A 23,741-nucleotide genomic window follows, 5' to 3' on the forward strand; every position below is an offset into this window, starting at 1 on the left:
TATTTTGATGTGTGTTTTATTATCCATATCCATTTGTTTAGAATCATAATCTATTTGTAGACGCCATCCTCTTTCCAATTTCAGCTTTCTTTTCAAATGGTGTTATGTTTGCATCAAGAATTTGTTGAAATTTCATTGAACTCATTCTTTCCTCTACCTTTGAAATGTTCCTGCCATTGGCTGCAATACAGCCCCAAAGCATGATTGATCCACAACTATGCTTAATGGTTGGAGAGATGTTCTTTTCCTGAAATTCTGTGTACTTTTTCTACACACATATCTTTGATCATTGAATTCTATTTTAACCTCATCAGTCCACGGGATTCGTTTCCAAAATACATCAGGCTTGTTTAGATGTTTTTGCATACTTCGGATGCTCTACGGTGATGATGCAGGAGAGTTTTTTCTGATGACTCTTCCATGAGGGCCATATTTGTGCAGGTGTCTCTGAACAGTAGAAAAATGTACCACAACTCCATAGTGTGCTAGATCTTTCTGAAGGTCTTTTGCAGTCAAGCGGGGATTCTGATTTGCCTCCCTAGCAATCCTATGAACAACTTCACTGAAATTTTGCTTGGACTTCCAGACCTTATCTTCAACTCCACTGTTCCTGTTACCTGCCCTTTCTTAATTACATTTCTAACTGAGGAAATGGCAACCTGAAAACAGTTTGCCATCTTCTCATAGACTTCTCTTGCTTTGTGGGGCTCCATCAATTTCATTTTCAGAGGTTTAGGCAGCTCTTGGAAGAATCCATGGCTGCTGCTTTTTGGCAGAAGGTTACAGGAGGCTGGGTAATTACAAAGGTGGGAAATTTGTATCGCCTGACCTTTCCTAATGATGACAGTGAACAAGTCATAATCCTAACAGGCTACCGTATTTTATGGATTATAAGACGCACTTTTATGATCCCAAAAATTAGGGGGAAAATAGGGGTGTGTCTTATAAACCAAACACTGTTCTTACTGAGGGTTCAATGCTGCAGGCCCGAAGCTAAGGAAGTTGCGGTGGTGGTACGGTGGTCCTGCGGTGTGCGGTACGGCAGAGAGAGGTGGTCCTGTATGGTGGTATGGTGGCGAGTGGTGGTGGTACGGCGGCGAATGGTAGCCCTGTGGCAGTGGCATATGGTGGACGCCATTCTTCTTCCAGGGTCCAGCATCCGGCTTCTAACTCGGCGCAGATGGAGGAAAGCAGAGATCTCCATCTGTGCCTGCCTCTACGCAATGTCTCCAGGAAAATGGCTGGGGATGCGGCACAGATGGAGATCTCAGCACCAAGATCTCCATCTGCGTATGCGTCACCTTGGCAGCCGTTTTCCCGTAGTCCACTGCATAGTAACCAGTATGCGGGGGCTCTGGGCTTTCACAAAATGTCGGCGGAACCCTCCGCGCACCACCGGACACACTCTTGCCTCCTCCAGCAGCAACCCTGGGACCCTGCTCCACTGCGGCCTGCACCACTGAACACCAGCAGCGACCATGGGACCCCGCTTCACCGCAGCCACCACCCTGGATTGTAAGAAGCACCACCATTTTATTAAAAAAAGTTTTTTTCCTATTTTTCTCCTCAAAATTTGGGGTGCATCTTATAATCCGGTGCATCTCATAAACTGCAAAATACGGTAATTAAGATCTGAAATCTTGGTCAATGTTATCGGAGCACACAGATCTCCAAGGGTGCCAAAGCTTTTGCATTTGCCCATTTTCCTTTTCATAATTTTATAATGAAAATGATGGCAATATTTTTATTTATTTTTGTTGCCTAAAATACAAAGGAAAAGTGTCATCTTTAACTTTAGCCCTATTAGAGATCATTTCATCTTCAACTTTCTTATCTGTTCACAATGGCAGTAATTTTGACCAGGGGTGCCCAAACTTTTACATGCTACTGTATATAAAAATGTGCAAAGTTTGAGTAAAATATCTTTATAGAATCCTTACTTTTTGTAGGAGACATCAATTATTTAGTGCGATTGTATACACATTTGCAGGGGTTATCCAGGATGTAAAATGCAGGAATGACCCAATATTTTGAAGTGGCTTCACCAATAAAAAGATGATTATGGATCATTTTTCTGAGGTGTTTTACACTAGATTGGCAGATCCCACACAATTGCATAATTACAGTGAGAATAGGATGTCATTTACATGCTGATTATAATACTGAAAGTGTGAAGCAAAGACAGAATCAATATAAAACACAAGCAGAAGCAGATATTAATTTATGATCCAAAGACCACAGATACAATGAAAAGTGATTACGTACTCCAGCTCGACTAGACAATGCCAGTAGTATGTGTCAGAAACGTACCATCTATTCTGTTAGGAATGACAGCAGCCGGCGTGACACCACATTGCACTGCAGCTGTCATCAGAGACTGTAGCTTGGTATACTGAGATGCAATCTATTGATTTGATGATAGCATTCAAGGCTTTTACTCTACCGCAGCTTAGTAAATGCCATAATACAGAAAATCAATGAAAATATCATATGTGGGCTAATGCAATGGTCAGAGTCCCAAGAAAACCAGCCTTCGGGAATATACTGGGGCAACAGCTTTGTAAATGAGTAAATAAATCCCATTCCTTACAATATAAATCGAGCATTTTCTGGTATGTGGACATTAATTACCCCCCACTAATATCTACAAAAACAGTCACAGAAGAATTGCAGCAAGTAGACCTCAGTAACTAACAACCATGCCATCTATGCTGTGCCAGACAAGCTGGGCATAGAAGGGAAGATCATTGTCAACGTGGACAACTTCAATGGTGGTAACGAAAGAGCTTAGCAATGAGTGTATGACAAGAAGAATGTGCAAATATTCTGGAGATGGCATGTGATATCTTCTAATAAACCACCAACGCGATGTTCCTACCCACATTCCAGTCATGCCCATTAATGATAATAGTAGCCTTGAAAGTATCTAGTAGCTAGAACAGGAATTTTTATGTAACAAGAGTTTGGTCTGGTTAAAAGCATGAGGTCTAGATTATGCCCTGCAGGGGCATTACACTACTTATTATAGATGTGATCACACTATTCACTATTATAAGCTGTGCCGAAAACCTGAAAGAAGAACTCAGGTTTCGTTCTGCTGCAGAAGTTACTAAATGTCCAATACCGTTTTCAGTCACCACCACAGGTCTCATTGCCAACAATGATAGCTAGAAATAGAGAAGCTCAGAGAGAAGCATGAAACTTACTGATATTGACTGTCCCTGCGTGACAGGCAAGTGAGAGGAAGGCATACAGACGAAATCAAGTCCATAAGAACAGGTAGTGGTTGTAGACATGCTAATATGTCCCAATCTACAAAATGACAACTTCCCTACCGAGAACAATACTGACTCTTCACTATCTCCCAGCCACCTCAGTCAAATATTATCATTTATTCCAGTCAATCCCGACCGCCTAAACCACGGACTGATCAATGGTTAGGTTCCCAGTAGTAAAACACATAGGAATGTTTAACTATTCTTTAAAGGAATGAAAACCAACATACACATAGGATGGATAAATAGATGATATAAAAAAAATAAAATAAAATGCTCACAGCGTGGTTGCGTACAAAATCCATACCAAATAGGGGTTTATAATAATCAATACAAAATTTTATTAGAAAATTATAGACAAAAACAAGGTATAAAGTGAGTAGATGACAAAATCAAGGAGGTGAAACGCGCGTCGAGGCTCTTGCTGCTTGCACGCAGGCATCTTGTGGTCATAATGTCCCAAGGTATTAGCACATAGCCATTTTGGCTTAAACTGACTACTGTCCATCCTGGGCTTTACCTATGTTCATGTCTTAGATGCGTAGAGCACTTTTATTATAGAATCAGGCTATCATGCCTGTTAACTTTCACCTCTATTAGGTATTACCATTATAACATTGTGACTATTGCACCTATTATCTATTTAGCATTGTGTATTGCAGGCGTTACCTTTAGATTTGTGTTTTTCTTTTGCACTAGGCAGTCTTACTCATGTGTCATGAGTAAGACTGCCTAGTGCAGTCGAAAAGCGTCGACTAGGTCATGTCGATAATGTAAATTCTTCTTTTGTATGCACTATATTTTCTTTTGAAAAATAAAAAAAAGGAAAATCCAGTCCTGTTGAGCCGGACTCCAATTTTTTTCTGTTTTCTTTGATGTGAGGCCAGGGTGAGGCCGTTGTCTGAGCCCCAGGTGGATGAACATAGAGCAACTGGGTGAGCTGGAATCAAGTTTATATACCTTGTTTTTGTCTATAATTTTCTAATAAAATTTTTTATTGATTATTATAAACCCCTAATTGGTATGGATTTTGTACAAGGCCACGCTGTGAGCATTTTATACATTTTTGAGATAATCTTTTTATCCATCCTATCTGTATGTTGGTTTTCATGTCTATGGCTTAGGGGTATGTCCTCTTTTTGGCCCTGATGACTATTTTGTAGGTTTTTTTTTATTCTTTAAAGGAAACCTGACAGCTGATACATGCTGTCCATGCATTGGGTAGCAATGATCAGGCACTTGCTGTATGGTTTCAGCTTTACATGTCTAACTCAAACTTTGGTTCAAAGAAAAACAAAGTTTAAAAGCCGCCTGAGAGACTAGTCAGACAGGTGAATCCCTGGTGGCTTCTCCCATCCAGTCCTTAAGGAGAGCCCTATCATTTCAGGGCAGCAGGCAGGGAGAATCCACCTGGGACTTGTCTATCTGAGTAGTTTCCAATGCAGCTTAGCCAATGTATAAAAAAATCTTCTCTAGGTGTCCCAGTTCAGCCATGTCCCCCTTCTCCTGACTGTCCTCTGTGTGGCTGTAATACAACTGACTGCAGCAGACGCCTCCCCACCTTGCCTTTAGTAGGATAAAATAGCACCAAGCTTCAAAGATAGAACTGATCAAAAAGAGATTAACTTCTTTGCTCTTTACAAGATTTTGGAAACTGCTAAAAAAAAAAATTAAAGGAAGTTGATCTACACATCCGATCTCCACAAGTTGAAAGTCGTTGATGACAAAGTGATGTATCAGTGGTCTATGGACACCCACTTCGTCAACCAATTGAGGGCTGAATTCCAAATCACTCGAAAATAAAAATAAAAAAATTAAAATCACAGGTGTACGTTTCATCACAGCAACTCATAGTGTGACTCAATAGTGTATATGTAATGTCTGGGACTGGGCATGCTCCCCATGTTACAGTAGATCGCATCCAGGTGGATCTCCTCGAATACCTAGATCAAAGCATCAGGTATCTATTTGACAGTCTATGGTGCTACTTGGCGGAATATGCTACACTGATACATACCATCCCAGAAAGTAGTGAGGGCCCTTCAATTGCATAAAGAATTGCCTACATACTGAGACCACATGAGGCCTTAACATTTTTCACAACTTCTCAGTAGTTCAAAAACATAGGCACAGCAGTAATACCAGCCACTCCAAGTTATCACAGGACCCAATGAATCAATGGACAACATGGATGCAAGTTTGACAACATCGGACATAGTTCTGATATTTTTGTGAAGAAAACAAGTACCGTAGTTACATGTTTCCATATCCACATCCACGGCCAGCATGTATTACACACTGTCTGGATTATTTCAGGCAGGTACGATGGACTCTCAAATGCTGCATACTTTAAAAGCCACCAGGAACCAAGCCGCACGGGAGACTAGTTGGATAGGCGGGTTCCCGGCGGCTTCTTCCCACCTTTTGCAAGGAGAGACCAGTCACTGCAGGGAAGTGGGTGGGGAAAAGCCGCTAGGAACCTGTCTGTCTGGTGGCTATTGAACTATGTTTTGTGGTTACACCGGACCAATCTTTAGATTGCTTAAAATTCAGCTGAATGAACATAAATCCTATTAGATCTTATAAACTACAGGATGTGAATAGTGGCCAGGTAACTATAATAGATAAAAACAGTAAATAAGATACATTGGTTGTCAAACACTAATTTGAATGTAGACATAATATCAATGAATTACACTGGCCGTGTTAGAGGAGGTAGATATTATTCAGTATATGACAGCTAATAAGAAAAAACTGCTGCAATGGGAAGTCTATTGGATGATCCATCTTGACATGTTGCAATCTAGAGGGTTAAATGAAACTCTGTAGCTTTAATGTATTCTTTTGATTGCTCGCTTTGTAGCTGGAACTCTTACATGCATATATAGAATTATTTTCCAGTTTTGTAAACGTTTCTGGAATATGATTATATTCATTCTAATGAGTGTCTATAAAACTGTCCAGCTGAACCATGGGTATTATGTACTAGATGGTGACCCGATTCTAACGCATCGGGTATTCTAGAATATGTATGCGTAGTGTATAGCACAGCCCACGTAGTATATTGTGCAGCCCACGCAGTACATTGCGCAGCCCACGCAGTACATTGCGCAGCCCACGCAGTACATTGCGCAGCCCACGCAGTACATTGCGCAGCCCACGTTGTACATTGCGCAGCCCACGTTGTATATTGCGCAGCCCACGTTGTATATTGCGCAGCCCACGTAGTATATTGCGCAGCCCACGTTGTATATTGCGCAGCCCACGTTGTATATTGCGCAGCCCACGTTGTATATTGTGCAGCCCACGTTGTATATTGCGCAGCCCACATTGTATATTGCGCAGCCCACATTGTATATTGCGTAGCCCAGGTTGTATATTGCGCAGCCCACGTATATAGCAATGTGGGCATGATATCCCTGTTAAAAAAAAAAAGGAATTAAAATAAAAAATAGTTATATATTCACCTTCCGTTGGTGCCTGGATCCAGGAAGCGGTTACCGACGCTTGGGATCCACCGAAGCTCCGCCGAGCCGCTGGCGCCGGCCGCCATCTCCCTTTCCCAGGATGCATTGCGAAATTACCCAGATGACTTAGCGGTCTCGCGAGACCGCTAAGTCTTCTGGGTAATTTTGCAATACATCGCCGGGAACGGAAGATGGCGGCCGGCGCCAGCGGCTCGGCGAACTACGGAGGGTGAGTATAGCAGGGTTTTTTTTATTATTATTTTTAACATTACATTTTTTTACTATTGATGCCGCATAGGCTGCATCAATAGTAAAAAATTGGGGACACACAGGGTTAATAGCAGCGGTTACGGAGTGCGTTACCCGCGGCATAACGCGGTCCGTTACCGCCGGCATTAACCCTGTGTGAGCGGTGACCGGACAGCGTATGCGGGCGCCGGGCAGTGAGTGCGGGGAGTAAGGAGCGGCCATTTTCTTCCGGACTGTGCGCGTCGTTGATTGGTCGTAGCAATGGTCGTGGGCGTTTTGCCACGACCAATCAGCGACTTGGATTCCATGACAGACAGAGGCCGCGACCAATGAATATCCGTGACAGACAGAAAGACGGAAGGACAGACAGACGGAAGTGACCCTTAGACAATTATATAGTAGATGAGGAAGTAGGCATGTCCTCCTGAAATGTTGCGTTTTATGATACGGTGTAGGCTCGGCATGTCACTTGTGCACTATGTTACTACTTGCTTCCTTTAATAAAGTCTCATCAATATGTTTGAGGAAAACTGCAAAATGTGAGCAGTCTGTATATGAAACTCATTGAAGATCGCTTTATACACCCTAATGGGGCGATTTGTTAAGGCGCTTACTCCAGAAATCTAATAAGTAGCAACATTTTTGTGCTACTCGGCACAAGTGGTGCAATGCTGAAGTCATTACAAAAAATAGATGATACATTTTCATATATCGTGATTTGCCATCATAGCTTAAAACAAAATAAGAGACGTCTTACCTTCCTGAGATATCCAGCTCCTCGCTTGTTTTACTTAATTCTACTTCTGTGATATCATCCAACCCATTGATGACATCGTTACCGTATCCCATTGTTATTCCACTGCCAGAGTCAACTTTAAGAAACTCCTGTTCCACTTCCACAGATGCATTCCTCTCCAAGAACTGACTGCTTTCCTTGATTCTCTGCTGAATCATTGGCGTGAGTGGCATCTCAAAACTGAAAAAACTATCTGGCTCATAGTATAAGGTGTCCAGTGACTCCACGCTGTAATACAAAGATGTATTGTCCAGTATGTTTTCAAACTGGGAGCTGTACAGATCTGTTGAGTCCTCAGAGCATCGCTTTGATCTTGTGTCTTCATACTGGTCATCAATCACAATCCTAGGACTTGAACAGAGAAAACCAGTTAAAAGTTTATACTGTGTATCACAGTAACAATTACTAGGTTATGAAGAAATATTAACAGGAACCCTACTTTCAAGTAACTTTTCAGAATAAGTTGTCAGGTGTATACAAGATAAATAACACTATTTCTGACCATTAAATGTCTTGTACACTGCATTTTCAGGTTTCCCCTCTATCTCCTAATTTGCTACTGACTCGGAGCGAGTGGGCAGAAACAAGGTTTTATGATGTCTCAGATACACTCCACTGCACGCTCTTTTTCCTTTTGCCAACACAGAAGCAGCAGAAAATTATATAGCAGTAATAAACATTTTCCTCGTCATAAAGACAGAGAGAGAGACAGACTGTTTGTGCCTCGGGGCGGCCTGTGGGCTGATCTTTCCATGGTTTCTCTGGCCTATAGCAGGAAGATAAGATTCTGCATACTGTCCCGCCCCCGAGCACGAGCATCTCATTAACTGAAAACTTCTAACACGGATTACACAAGAACCACAAGACAGATTTTTTCACCCCAGGTATCATTTTAATCTGTTTAACACTGCCAACATGACAATGGCTGTAGTTTACTTAGCAAAATCCTGCTGACAGGTTCTCTTTAACTCTTTGTAGCAAATTGCCTTAAAAGTGTATCAATGTGATCACCAGTTGCAGGAGTCTTCCTTGTGGAATCTCCAGATTATCTTTGATCCTGATCATTTAAAGCCATACATATCTACTGGAACTAGGTGGTTTGAAAGAGTTAGGGGACTTTTGTCACCCATCAGCCCCCCTTTGTGGCAAAATCATGGGTACTAGTAGGTTGCTAAGGCGGCTGAGGGTCTAACCGTAGCCCCCAAGGCTGCCAAACTTAGTTATATTACACTCTAGCAGAGGCAATGTCCAATACAATGCCTGTTAGGGTAAGCTAAAAAAAGTTAAAACTTTAAAAGGGAAAAGGGTAAAAGCAAAACAAAAAAACAACTATTTTTCCAATTAAAAAAATATTCTGTAAAAATATGCACATCATTGGTATCACAGTTTCTGTAAGGACTCAAACTATTAACTTATCAAACTTGATGAACAAAGTAAAAAAGATTAATAAAAAAATACCAGATTTGCTGTTTTTGCTTGTTCCAACTCCTGAAGAATAGATTTAAAAAGTATCTAAAAATATCACAGATAAAACCAAACCTCGCTCCGTAAGCATCAAGCCCTCACTATGCTCCATTGATGAAAAAAATAGAAATTTTATGATTGTTTTGTTTTTTTATTGTAAAATTGGTAAACCCTTAAAAAACTATATTTATCTAGATTCACAATAATCGTACTAATCCACAGAATAAAGGTAACACATAATTTGTTAATTTTTAGTTAATTGCAAAAAAACAAGTCTTTGTTGATGAAAATAAGAAAGCCAGAAAGTGGCAGAATAATAACAAAAGAATTACGGTATGCATCTCAAAATGGTTCTTTTGAAAAATAAATTCATTCCTCAGAAATCAAGACTCTCGGAATGCAACAAGGAAAGAAAAAAAAAGGTCAGCCTATAAAGTCCAAATACGCCTGGTCCTTAAGGAGTTAGGTGGTATAACACATTAGAGGAATGCTGAAATACAACATGCCTGATCTTTGTGTTTTCAATGGAAATAGTGTCAGATTGCCACTAGGGTGGGCTGGTGTACTCCACTCCTCCCATGACAATACATGCATGCTCAGGCAAGCCAAGGGTGCATATGTATGGGAGCGTTGGGATGAATAGCTATTCGACCCACAGTTATCTATGGCTACCTTAAAGGCCCCATACACATTAGAAAGCTTTCTGACAAATGATGTTTCGGACAGTCTGCTAACAGCCATCTCAGCTACCTCTCCTATGATGCTTCAGCCGATCACTCCTGTGTTCTGTATGAGAAAGCTGCCATGTCAGCTGGCGGCTAATCTCTGGGAGAACAATATGATGGGCAGTCTGAAATCAGACATGCCTTATCCACGTCTTTCCCGCCTTTAGACTTGATTGGGAACACACAGAGTAAGGCTGCATTTCATGTTATATCTGTGTTTTGTTTCTTTTTGGCTGTGATAGCAGGAGAACTGCAACGGCCACAATGTGTGAACACAGCCTTTCAGATAGCAATTGCCTATTTTGCTTCCAAAAATATATTGATTACAAAAATTCATTCAAATTCCTAAAACGGTGGACATACAGTGGGAAAAAAGTATTTAGTCAGGCACCAATTGTGCAAGTTCTCCCACATGAAAAGATGAGAGAGGCCTATAATTGACATCATAGGTAGGCCACAACTATGAGAGTCAAAATGAGAAAACAAATCCAGAAAGTCACCTTGTCTGATTTGGCAAGAGATATTTTTCAAATTATGGTGGAAAATAAGTATTTGGTCGTTACCAAAAATCAACTGAATATTTTGTTATATATCCTTTGTTGGCAAATCAGAGGTCAAACGTTTTCTGTAAGTCTTCACAAGGTTGGCACACACTATTGGTGGTATGTTGGCTCATTCCTCCATGCAGATCTCCTCTAGAACAGTGATGTTTTGGGCCTGTCACTGGGCAACACGGACTTTCAACTCCCTCCAAAGGTTTTCTATGGGGTTGAGATCTGGAAACTGGCTAGGTCACTCCAGGACCTTCATATGGTTCTTAAGAAGTCACTCATTCGTTGCCCTGACGGAGTACTTGGGATCATTATCATGCTGAAAGACCCATCCACATTTCATCTTCAATGCCCTTGCTGATGGAAGGAGGTTTGCACTCAAAATCTCAAGATACATGGCCCCATTCATTCTTTCATGTACAAGGATCAGTCGTCCTGGTCCCTTGGCAGAGAAACAGCCCAAAAACATGATGTTTCCACCCCCATGCTTCACAGAAGGTATGGCTTTCTTTGGAAGCAACTCAGCATTCTGTCTCCACCAAACACAACGAGTTTTGCTTCTATCACAGAGTTCTACTTTGGTTTCATCAGACCATATGACATTCTCCCAAAACTTTTCTGGATAATCCAAATGCTCTCTAGCAAACTTCAGACGGGTCCAGACATGTACTGGCGTAAGCAGGGGGACATGTCTGGCACTGCAGGATCTGAGTCCCTGGCGGCGTAGCGTGTTACTGATGGTAGCCTTTGTTACGGTGGTCCCAAGTCTAAGCGGGTCATTGACTAGGTACCCCCGTATGGTTCTGGGATTGCTGCTCACCGTTCTTGTGATCATTTTGACCCCACATGGTGAAATCTTGCATAGAGATTATCAGTGGTCTTGTATGTCTTCCTTTTTCTCATTATTGCTCCCACAGTTGAATTTATCACACCAAGCTGCTTGCCTATTGCAGATTCAGTCTTCAAATTTTGCTTCTGGTGTCCTTCGACACCTCTTTGGTCTTCACCATAGTGGAGTTTGGAGTGTGACTATTTGTGGTTGTGGACAGGTGTCTTTTATACTGATGACAAGTTCAAACAGGTGCCATTACTACAGGTAATAAGTGGAGGACAGAGGAGCCTCTTAAAGAAGAAGTTACAGGTCTGTGAGAGCCAGAAATCTTGCATGTTTTTAGGAGACCAAATACTTATTTTTCACCATAATTTGCAAAATAAATCTTGCCAAATCAGACAAGGTGATTTTCTGGATTTGTTTTCTCATTTTGACTCTCATAGTTGTGGTCTACCTATGATGTCAATTACAGGCCTCTCTCATGTTCTTAAGTGGGTGAACTTGCATAATTGGTCGCTGACTAAATACTTTTTTTCCTCACTGTATGCTCTTTGAGACTTTCCGGATACAGGTTACAAGTATTCATTAGTTCTAATGATAGCTGAAGATTAAAGGATTACAGCCAACTAATTAACTTAAATTTGGGAACTAATAAAAGATACAAATACCATTAATTCTTTTACATGGACAAATCCCATTAAGGCGATTTATTCTGTTTTGTTTAGCATTTGAAACAATGAAATGCAGGAAAGCATTAGAGCATGTTCTTTACAAAAAAACGACGAAACAAAAAAAAAAAAAAACTAAAAAAAAAACTAGATGGCAGCTAAGAAGCAGATCAAGTATACATAATAATTCATAATCACAATCACCGTTCATTAGGAACAGACGACCTAAATAAAGAAAAATGCTTCATCCACACAGCACCCCCAATCGCGCACCTGCACAGGCGTAGATAGCTAGTGAGGACAGCAAGACAATAACCCAAAACATACAACCAAAGCAACAAAGGAGTGGCTCAAAAAGAAGCACATTAAGGTCATGGAGTGGCCTAGCCGGTCTCCAGACCTTAAAGGGAATCTGTCATCCCAAAATTGGCCTACAAACTAAGGCTACCGGCATTCTGTAATGCTGTAGATAAGCCCCCCAATGTATCCTGAAAGATAAGAAAAACAGGTTATATTATACTCACCCAGGGGCGGTCCCGGGGCAGTTCGGGTCTGATGGGCATTGCGGTCCGGGTCCGGCACCTCCCATCTTCATACAATGACGTCCTCTTCTTTTCTTCCTCCCGCGGCTCCTGCGCAGGTGTACTTTGTCTGCGCTGTTGAGGGCAGAGCAAAGTGCTGCAGTGCGCAGGCGCCAGGCCTCTCTGACCTTTCCCGGCGCCTGCACACTGCAGTATTAAACAGGGCAGACAAAGTACGCCTGCGCAGGAGCTACGGAAGGAAGACAAGAAGAGGACGTCATCGTGTGAAGATGGGAGGCGCTGGACCCAGACCGCGACGCCCATCGGACTGAACCGCAGCAGGACCGCCCCTGGGTGAGTATAATATAACCTGTTTTTCTTCTCTTTCAGGATACATCAGGGGCCTACCTACAGCATTACAGAATGCTGTAGATAAGCCCCTGATGCCGGTGGCCTTAGTTTATAGGCCAATTTTGGGGAGACAGATTCCCTTTAATCCCATAGAAAACTTATGGAAGGAGTTCACGCTCCGAGTTGCCAAGCGACAGCCTCAAAATCTTAATGATTTAGAGATGATCTGCAAAGAGAAGTGGACCAAAATTCCTCCTGAAATGTGCGCAAAACTCATCATCAACTAAAAAAAAGTCTGACTGCTGTGCTTGCCAACAAGGGTTTTGCCACCAAGTATTAAGTCTTGTTTGCCAGAAGGATCAAATACATAATCTCACTGCAAAATGGAAATACATTTATATAATTTAAACAATGCGAGTTTCTGTATTTTATTCTTGATATTCTATCTCTCAATGTTAAAATTAACCTACCCTTAAATTTATAGACTGTTCATGTCTTCGTCGGTGGGCAAACTTATAAAATCAGCAAGGGATCAAATAATTATTTCACTCACTGTATGTTATATTTAACTATTTTCTTTTCAACGGGGCAACAGGGGAGTGATTTGCATTTGTATTTTTTTTATTTGCTTCATATTATTATTATTATTTTTTTAAGTTTTTTCTTTTCACTTTTTACTTTATTTAATAGTTCGCTTAGTAGACTTAAAGCTGCGGTCGTCCGAACGCCTGTGCTACACACAGCAGGGCATCAGCACTCCTATGTACAGCAGAAGTCACAGTCTTCTATGAACGCTGGCCATGAGCCGATGTTCACAGGAGTGTCATAATGACAGGCATGGGGGTCTTCAGCAGACCCTCGGTTGTCACGATAATACATCTACACTCTGTGATCAGATCATGAGCGAGCAGAAGGGAGCGTGGAATGATGCACGCCCCGCCGGCGTGTGTTAAATCTCTCTACTGGGATTCAACAGGTTAACAGCTGCAGGTAGAGCAATGATCCGCTACTGTTAACCCCTTCAACCCAGAGCCTGTTTTCACCTTCATGATTGGGCCAAATTTTACAATTCTGACCAGTGTCACTTTATGAGGTTATAACTCTGGAACTCTGCATCCCACTGATTCTGAGAATTGTTTTTTCATGACATATTGTACTTATTATAGCAGTAAAATTTTGTCGATATGTCTTGCGTTTATCTCCGAAAAACACGGAAATTTGGCAAAAATTGTGAAAATTTAGCAATTTTCAAAATTTAATTTTTATGCCCTTAAATCAGAGTTATATGACACAAAATAGTTAATAAATAACATTTTCAACATGTCAAATTTACATCAGCACAATTTTTGAAACATAATTTTTTTGGGGGGCTAGGAAGTTCTAAGGGTTAAAAGTTGACCAGCGATTTCTAATTTTTTCAACAAAATTTACAAAACTATTTTTTTAGGGACCACATCACATTTGAAGTGATTTTAAAGTGCCTACATGACAGAAAATACCCAAAAAGTGACAACATTCTAAAAAAAAGCACCCCTCAAGGTGCTCAAAACCACATTCAAGAAGTTTATTAAGCCTTCAGGTGCTTCATAAGAATTTTTGTAATGTGGAAGAAAAAAACTGAACATTTATATTTTTATCATAAAAATTTCACTTTAGACCCCAATTTTTTTATTTTTGCAATGGTAACAGAAAAATAATGAACCATACAATTTGTTGTGCAGTTTCTCCTGAGTATGCTGATACCCTATATGTGGTTGACAACTACTTTTGTGGCACAGTGCAAAGCTCAGAAGGGTAAAAGTTCCATATTGGAGTTCAGATTTTGCTGGACTGGTTTGAGAGTGCCATGTCACATGAGCAGAGCCCCTAAGGTGCCAGAACAACAGAACCCGCCATAAGAGAAAGACCCTATTTTATAAACTACACTTCTCAATGAATTCATCTAGGGGTGCAGTGATCATACTGACACCACAGGTGGGTCACAGAATTTTATACTTATGGGACAGTGAAGAAAAATATAATTATATTTCTACCACAAAAATGTAGCTTTCGTCCCAGATTTTACACTTTCACACTGGAAAATGGGTGAAACAAACATTTGTCCCATAATTTCTGCTGAATGTAGAAATACCCCAAATGTGGCTGTACAGTACTGCTTAGCCACAAAAGCAAGACTCGAGAGGGATGGAGTGTTATTAGCCAAATAGCACTCCGTCCCTTCCAAGTCTCACCATAGGCTAAGCAGTACTGTTATATTGGAGGCATCCTGGAGCGCAGAATTTTCTATAAGTGTTTGCGGACTCCATATACAGAGCCCCTAAGTGCTAGAAAAGCAGAATCCCCCCCACAAGTGACCCCATTTTTGGAAATTATACCCCTTTGGGAATTTATCTACAGGTGAAGTGACTATTTTGACTCCATGGGAGTTTTCCAGAAAAAAGCAGAAGGCCGTTATTAAGTTAAAATTGCAAACTGCCATTGTAGTGACCAGCGCCATAGCGCTTTTCCCGAGTCTTTGTACTACCAGTAAGGTGGAAACTCAAAATATCTGAGGTTTTTTTGTGGATTGAGTTGACGCTTTTATTGGGAGCATTCTATATAACAATTTGTCTGACGCTCTACACTGAGCACTTAAATCTTCGAGTGATGTAATTCCGATGAAACCCCCAATCCATTCACTATAATGAGGCAACAGAGTTACTCTGGACTCCGTTTGGCCTCTGTTCAGCGGTGTCCTTCTTTTCAGAGGAGTAGAAAACTGGTGGACTGCGTTTTTATGCATTCCTAATAAAAAGACGGATACCACCGGATCACAGGCCCTACGGCGTTCACAGTGCCTTCATCTGCCTCATTATAGGGAATCTTCCGCCGAGGTTTCCTTCTGAATCACGTATTTCAGAGATTTACATGGAAACCCGGGTGTAAGCGTTCAGCTCAAGATAAATGTGCTCCGAGCCTTACTGCGATCTTTGAGAGGCAGAATGAAAATATCAACAGCAAGTGAACAATTGGTTTTCTTTATTTTTTACTCTGTTCCTCGTGCTGTATAAGTGATAAGACAACTTTATTCTTCGGTTCGGTGTGATTACAGCGATACCAGATTTACATCAGGTTTTTATGTTTGGCTGCTGTCACACACTTAAAGATGCTTTTTATTGCGGAAACTAGTTTTTGCATCACCACATTTTGAGAGCTATAATTTCTCCATATTTGTCCGACAGAGGGCTGTTTTTTTGCAGAACGAGATGACGTTTTTATGGTACCATTTTCGGGCTCATTACATTTTTTTATTGCTTTCCATTCCGATTTTTGGGAGGCAGAGTAAACAAAAACCAACAGTGCAGGAAATGTTTTTTGGGCTTTTTTTTTTTTTTAATGCCATTCCCCGTGTGGACAATTTGATAAGGCAACTTTATTCTTCGGGTCAGTAAGATTACACCTATACCACATGTATATCTTGTTTTAACCCCTTCACGACCTTGCCCTTTTCCATTTTTGCGCTTTTGTTTTTCGCTCCCCTCCTTCCCAGAGCCATAACTTTTTTAATTTTCCGTCAATATGGCCATGTGAGGGCTTGTTTTTTGCGGGACAAGTTGCACTTTTCAACGACATCATTAGTTTTAGCATGTCGTGTACTAGAAAACGGGAAAAAAATTCCACGTGCGGTGAAACTGCAAAAAAAGTGCAATCCCACACTTGTTTTTTGTTTGGCTTTTTTGCTAGGTTCACTAAATGCTAAAACTGACCTGGGACCTTGATTCTCCAGGTCATTACGAGTTCATAGACAACAAACCTGACTAGGTTACGTTTTATCTAAGTGGTAAAAAGAAAATTCCAAACTTTGCTAAAAAAAAAAAAAAAAAAAAGAATTGTGCCCTTTTCCGATACTCGTAGCGTCTCCATTTTTCGTGATCTGGGGTCAGGTGAGGGCTTATTTTTTGCGTGCCGAGCTGGTGTTTTTAATGATACCATTTTGGTGCAGATATGTTCTTTTGATCGCCCGTTATTACATTTTAATGCAATGTCGCGGCGACCAAAAAAACGTAATTCTGGCGTTTCAAATTTTTTTCTCGCTACGCCGTTTAGCGATCAGGTTAATGCTTTTATTTATTGATAGATTGGGAGATTCTGAAAGCGGCGATACCAAATATGTGTAGGTTTGATTTTTTTTTTATTGTTTTATTTTGGATGGGGCGAAAGGGGGGTGATTTAAACTTTTTTTTTTTCATATTTTATAAAACATTATTTTTTTTTACTTTTGCCATGCTTTAATACCCTCCATGGGAGGCTAAAAGCTGGCACCACTCCATCGGCTCTGCTATGCAGCAGAAATGCAGGCTTGTTATGAGCGCCGACCACTGGAGGGCACTCACAGCAGGCCGGCATCAGTAACCATAGAGGTCTCAAGGACCTCTATGCAGGGTCTGCGTTAGGGGCAGGCAGACTAGGCAGCTGCCTAGGGCCCCCGCTGCCCTAGGGGTCCCCAGGCAGGGGCAGACATACTGTCAATGGCACTTCTCCGGGGCACAGAGGTGGAGGGGGGCCCCTGCAGGCAGGCCCGGTATCATGCAGGATAGGGCCCCTCTCCCTCCTGTAATCATGGAACACCGGTGAGTGTCGGGGAGAGAGCAGGCGCGAAGTGCAGGAGATCAAAAAGGGGGCGTGTCATGCAGGGAGAGATGCTGGCCAATGAACGCTTTCCTCACCAGACTGAGGAGAGCACTCATTGGCTGCTGTCTCTCTGGTTTCCTGCATGGCACGTCTCAATGGTGACTGGTGAGTACTCACCTACAGTCAGAGGCCCCGGCCGCACAGCACATAGGAACAGCAGTGGAGGAAGAGCAGGACTTACAGTGTGTCTTCTGCTCCCACCACTGTTCTGTTCTCGGCAGGCTGCAGCATCTCCTCACAGGGAAGAGATGGGGGAGGAGCTCACTGCACGGGACAACAGGGGAGCACTAGGGGGCTGATATCAGTGCTGTCTGCTCTGTGTCCCCATCCCCCACAGTGGGTTCTGCAGCTCTCTCCAGCTGAACTACGTGGCCTCATCTGATCACAGATTAGTATGTGTATATATGTGCTTGTATGTATGTATGCATCTGTGTATGTGTGTGTATCTACAGTCATATGAAAAAGTTTGGCCACCCCTATTAATCTTAAGCTTAATGTTTTATAAAAATTGTTTTTTTTGCAACAGCTATTTCAGTTTCATATATCTAATAACTGTTGGACATAGTAAAGTAATGTTTCTGCCTTGAAATGAGGTTTATTGTACTAACAGAAAATGTGCAATCTGCATTTAAACAAAATTTGACAGGTGCATAAGTATGGGCACCCTTATCATTTTCTTGTTTTAAATACTCCTACCTACTTTTTACTGACTTACTAAAGCACTTTTTTTGGTTTTGTAACCTCATTGAGCTTTGAACTTCATAGCTAGGTGTATGCAATCATGAGAAAAGCTACTTAAAGTGGCCACTTGCAAGTTGTTCTCCTGTTTGAATCTCCTCTGAAGAGTGGCATCATGGGCTCCTCAAAACAACTGTCAAATGATCTGAAAACAAAGATTATTCAACATAGTTGTTCAGGGGAAGGATACAAAAAGCTGTCTCAGACGTTTAACCTGTCAATTTCCACTGTGAGGAACATAGTAAGGAAATGGAAGAACACAGGTACAGTTCTTGTTAAGGCCAGAAGTGGCAGGCCAAGAAAAACATGAGAAAGGCAGAGAAGAAGAATGGTGAGATCAGTCAATGACAATCCTCAGGCCACCTCCAGAGATCTGTAGCATCAACTTGCTGCAGATGGTGTCACTGTGCATCGGTCAACTATACAACGCACTTTGCACAAGGAGAAGCTGTATGGGAGAGTGATGCGAAATAAGCCGTTTCTGCAAGCACGCCACAAACAGAGTCGGCTGAGGTATGCAAAAGCACATTTGGAGAAGCCAATTTCTTTTTGGAAGAAGGTCCTGTGGACTGATGAAACCAAGATTGAGTTGTTTGGTAATACAAAAAGGCATTATGCATGGCGGCAAAAAAACACAGTGCGTTGTATAGTTGACCGATACACAGTGACACCATCTGCAGCAAGTTGATATGTATGTGTATCTGTGTGTATGTATGGCATATGTATGTATGGTATGTGTATACTATATGGGTATATAACTGTATGTGTGTATGTACGGTACGTGTATCTGTATGTATGTACGGTATATGTGTGTGTATGCATATAAGGTATATGTATGTATGTATGTACGGTATATGTATGTGTATCTGTGTGTATGTACGGTATGTGTATTTATGACGGTATATGTACATGTATCTATGTGTATGTATGGTATATGTGTTTGCATATACTGTATTTGTATGTGTATCTGTGTATGTACGGTGTATGTATGTACGGTATATGTGTGTATGTATGTACACAGGTATCAGTGTGTATGTATCTCCATCTCCATATATATATTTTTTAGAGCTGAGAGGGCCCTGTGATTGCTATGTATGCCCCTGCTTGCAATAATGAGGGCAATCTGACCTGTTTCTCGGAGCCCGAGGCTCCAGGGTCCCATTGCAGATTGCAATCATCATAAGCAATGTATCGGGCAGGGAGGGGGGCCCAGACACAGTTCTTGAACAGGGGCCCCAAGCTATTAGTGTCCGCCCCGGCCCCCATCCAGTGGTGTGTCGCTAATAGCGGCACACCATGCAGCTGCTATGGGGCCCCTGAGTCAGGCCCCATAGCCTGCCCGGGTGTCAGTAAAGCAGCAGCAGCGGAGCAGTGGGTGACTGGAGGCAAGAGTCGGCTGCTGTGGCTAAAGCCTGTGCCCGCTGTTAAAGAGAAATTCATATTCACTGCTCCCCACGCCCATAGTCCCTCCCACCGCTATGCACTGAAGCCGGCGCCGAGAGATGGGTGGGACTATAGGAGTGGAGAGCAATGAATATTCATTTCACTTTAATAGCAGGCACAGTAGCCGCAGCTGCTGGCTTCCTGCTGCTGGGCAATCACATGTGCCCACTACTAAAGGGAATGAATATTCACTGCTCTGCACGCCCATGAACACGGTATATATAAGTGAGTGAGTGACTACATGGTGGCCTGTTGTGATTCGGTTCGTGGGCTCCCCCGGTGGTCTCTTGTGGTACTGGTGTCCTGCAAGCTTTGCCTTCTCAGTTCACCTGTTCCTATCAGGATGTGGGAGTATCCTATTTAACCTTGCTCCTTAAGGTACCGTCACATTAAGCGACGCTGCAGCAATAGCGACAACGATGCCGATCGCTGCAGCGTCGCTGTTTGATCGCTGGAGAGCTGTCACACAGACCGCTCTCCAGCGACCAACGATGCCGAGGTCCCCGGGTAACCAGGGTAAACATCGGGTTGCTAAGCGCAGGGCCGCGCTTAGTAACCCGATGTTTACCCTGGTTACCAACGTAAAAGTAAAAAAAACAAACAGTACATGCTCACCTGCGCGTCTCCCAGCGTCTGCTTCCTGACACTGACTGAGCTCCGGCCCTACAGCAGAGCGGTGACGTCACCGCTGTGCTTTCACTTTCACTTTAGGGCCGGATCTCAGTCAGAGCAGGAAGCAGACGCTGGGAGACGCGCAGGTGAGCATGTACTGTTTGTTTTTTTTACTTTTACGCTGGTAACCAGGGTAAACATCGGGTTACTAAGCGCGGCCCTGCGCTTAGTAACCCGATGTTTACCCTGGTTACCAGTGTAAAACATCGCTGGTATCGTTGCTTTTGGTGTCAAACACAACGATACACGGCGATCGGACGACCAAATAAAGTTCTGGACTTTATTCAGCGACCAGCGACATCACAGCAGGATCCTGATCGCTGCTGCGTGTCAAACTAAACGATATCGCTAGCGAGGACGCTGCAACGTCACGGATCGCTAGCGATATCGTTTAGTGTGACGGTACCTTTAGTCATTCTTATGCTGGCCATCAATGTATCCAGAGTGATTCTGTTGCATGTTCCTGCTCCCAGTTTTCTGCTCAGCTAAGTTGGACACTTTAGTCCTTAAGTCTATTTTTGTATGTTTTGTCCAGTTTGCACTTATGTGAATCTCTGCAGCTGGAAGCTCTTGTTGGGCTGAAATTACCACTCCAGTGGCATGAGTTGTCACATGAGTTAAGGTAATTTCAGGATGGTGTTTTGAAGGGTTTTGCAGCTGACCGCGAAGTCCTCTGTTGTATCTTTCTGCTATTTAGTTAGCGGGCCTCTCTGTGCTAAATCTGCTTTCATACTACGTGTGTCTTTTCATCTGCTCTCACCGTTATTATATGTGGGGGGCTGCTATCTCCTGTGGGGACATTCTCTGGAGGCAAGCCAGGACTGTGTTTTCTTCTACCAGGGGTAGTTAGTTCTCCGGCTGGCGCGCGGCATCTAGAGACAACGCAGGAATGCCCCCTGGCTACTTCTAGTGTGGTGTGTAGGTTTAGCATCGCGGTCAGCTCTAGTTTCCATCACCCGAGAGCTTGTCCGTTTATTCTATGCTTCTGATGTTTCCTTGCCATTGGAAACCATAACAGTATGGCCAGCCAAAATGTTTAATCTATAGGCTGAAGCAGGAGAGAAAAGGAACTGTGTGAAACCTTTTTTTTTTTTTTTTTTTCCCTTCCTCTGAAGTTGCACTCCAGCTCTAATTGCAGTCTCCTGTTTTCCTCTCCTCTTAACCCCTGAATGGCTCAGACTTTATCTGTTGAAATATGGATCCCCGGAGTCTGGCTACCAATTTGAATAATCTTGCCTCTAAAGTTCAGAATATACAAGATTTTTTGTTACATGCTCCTCGGTCTGAACCTAAAATTCCTATACCGGAGTTTTTTTCTGGAGATCGATCTTGTTTTCTAAATTTTAAATACAATTGTAAATTGTTTCTTTCGCTGAGATCTCATTCTGCTGGAGATCCTGCCCAGCAAGTAAAAATTGTTATTTCTTTACTGCGGGGTGACCCCCAAAATTGGGCATTTTCATTGGCACCAGGGGATCCTGCGTTGCTCAGTGTGGATGCGTTTTTTCTGGCTTTGGGGTTGCTTTATGAGGAACCAAATTTGGAGATTCAGGCTGAGAAAGCCCTAATAGCCCTCTCTCAGGGGCAAGATGAAGCCGAAATATATTGCCAAAAATTTCGAAAATGGTCTGTGCTTACTCAGTGGAATGAGTGCGCTCTGGCGGCAATTTTCAGAGAAGGTCTCTCTGATGCTGTAAAGGACATCATGGTGGGGTTTCCTGCGCCTACTGGTCTGAATGAGTCCATGACAATGGCAGTTCAGATTGATCGGCGTTTGCGGGAACTCAAACCTGTGCACCAGTTGGCGGTGTCTTCTGAAGAGGCACCACAGAGTATGCAATGTGATAGCTTTCTGTCCAGAAGCGAACGACAGATTTATAGGCGCAAAAATCATTTGTGCTTCTATTGTGGAAATTCTACTCATGTTATATCAGCATGCTCTAAACGAACAAAGAAAGTTGATAAATCCTCTGCTATTGGCACTTTGCAGTCCAAGTTTATTTTGTCTGTAACTCTAATTTGTTCGTTATCTTCTATTGTTGCGGATGCGTATGTGGATTCTGGCGCCGCTTTGAGTCTTATGGATTGGTCCTTTGCCAGGCGCTGTGGGTTTGATCTAGAGCCTCTGGAAGTTCCTATACCTTTAAAGGGTATTGATTCTACACCATTGGCTAGTAATAAACCACAATACTGGACACAAGTGACTATGCGTATGACTCCAGACCATCAAGAGGTGATTCGCTTCCTTGTACTGTATAATCTACATGATGTGTTGGTGCTGGGATTGCCATGGTTGCAAACTCATAACCCAGTCCTTGACTGGAAAACAATGTCTGTACCTGAACATGCTGCGATGCGAGAGTATATTAGGGAGTCCTTGGAAAAGGGACATATTCGTCCTTCTTCGTCTCCTCTTGGAGCGGGGTTCTTTTTCGCATTGAGGGGGCGAAGTGGTTCTCTAAGATTGATCTTCGCGGTGCGTATAATTTGGTGCGAATTAAGCAGGGGGATGAGTGGAAAACCGCATTTAATACGCCCAAGGGCCATTTTGAGTATTTGGTGATGCCTTTTGGTCTGTCAAATGCCCCTTCGGTCTTTCAGTCTTTTATGCACAATATTTTCCGTGAATATCTGGATAAATTTATGATTGTGTATTTGGACGATATCTTGATTTTTTCGGATGACTGGGAATCTCATGTTCAACAAGTTAGGAGGGTTTTTCAGGTTTTGCGGACCAATTCTCTGTTTGTTAAAGGTTCAAAGTGTGTTTTTGGGGTTCAGAAGATTTCTTTTTTGGAGTACATTTTTTCCCCCTCTTCTATTGAGATGGATCCTGTGAAGGTTCGGGCTATTTGTGATTGGACGCAACCGACTTCTCTTAAGGGCCTTCAGAAATTTTTGGGCTTTGCTAACTTTTATCGTCGATTCATAACTGGTTTTTCTAGCGTTGTCAGGCCTTTGACTGATTTGACTAAGAAGGGTGCTGATGTTGCAGATTGGTCTCCTGCTGCTGTGGAGGCCTTTCGGGAGCTTAAGCGCCGTTTTTCTTCTGCTCCGGTGTTGTGCCAGCCTGATGTTTCTCTTCCTTTTCAGGTGGAAGTTGATGCTTCCGAGATCGGAGCGGGGGCGGTTTTGTCGCAGAAAAGTTCAGATTGTTCAGTGATGAGACCTTGTGCGTTCTTTTCTCGAAAATTTTCGCCCGCCGAGCGAAATTATGACGTCGGTAATCGGGAGCTTTTGGCGATGAAGTGGGCATTCGAGGAGTGGCGTCATTGGCTTGAGGGTGCTAAACATCAGGTGGTGGTCTTGACTGATCAC

At 42.5% G+C, this 23,741-nt stretch overlaps 1 protein-coding gene across 5 annotated transcripts in view; it reads right to left on the reverse strand.

The window, feature by feature from the left end:
• PSD3 (pleckstrin and Sec7 domain containing 3) overlaps positions 1-23,741 on the reverse strand; it is a 741,896-nt gene that overhangs the window by 425,293 nt on the left and 292,862 nt on the right. For all 5 annotated transcript variants that reach the window (XM_077274259.1, XM_077274266.1, XM_077274275.1 and 2 more), the window contains one exon: positions 7,749-8,138. In XM_077274259.1, coding sequence (XP_077130374.1) covers positions 7,749-8,138 — 390 coding nt within the window. The remainder of the gene's footprint in view (positions 1-7,748; positions 8,139-23,741) is intronic.

The sequence above is a fragment of the Ranitomeya variabilis genome, chromosome 1, assembly GCF_051348905.1.
Source record: "Ranitomeya variabilis isolate aRanVar5 chromosome 1, aRanVar5.hap1, whole genome shotgun sequence".
NCBI lineage: Eukaryota > Metazoa > Chordata > Amphibia > Anura > Dendrobatidae > Ranitomeya > Ranitomeya variabilis.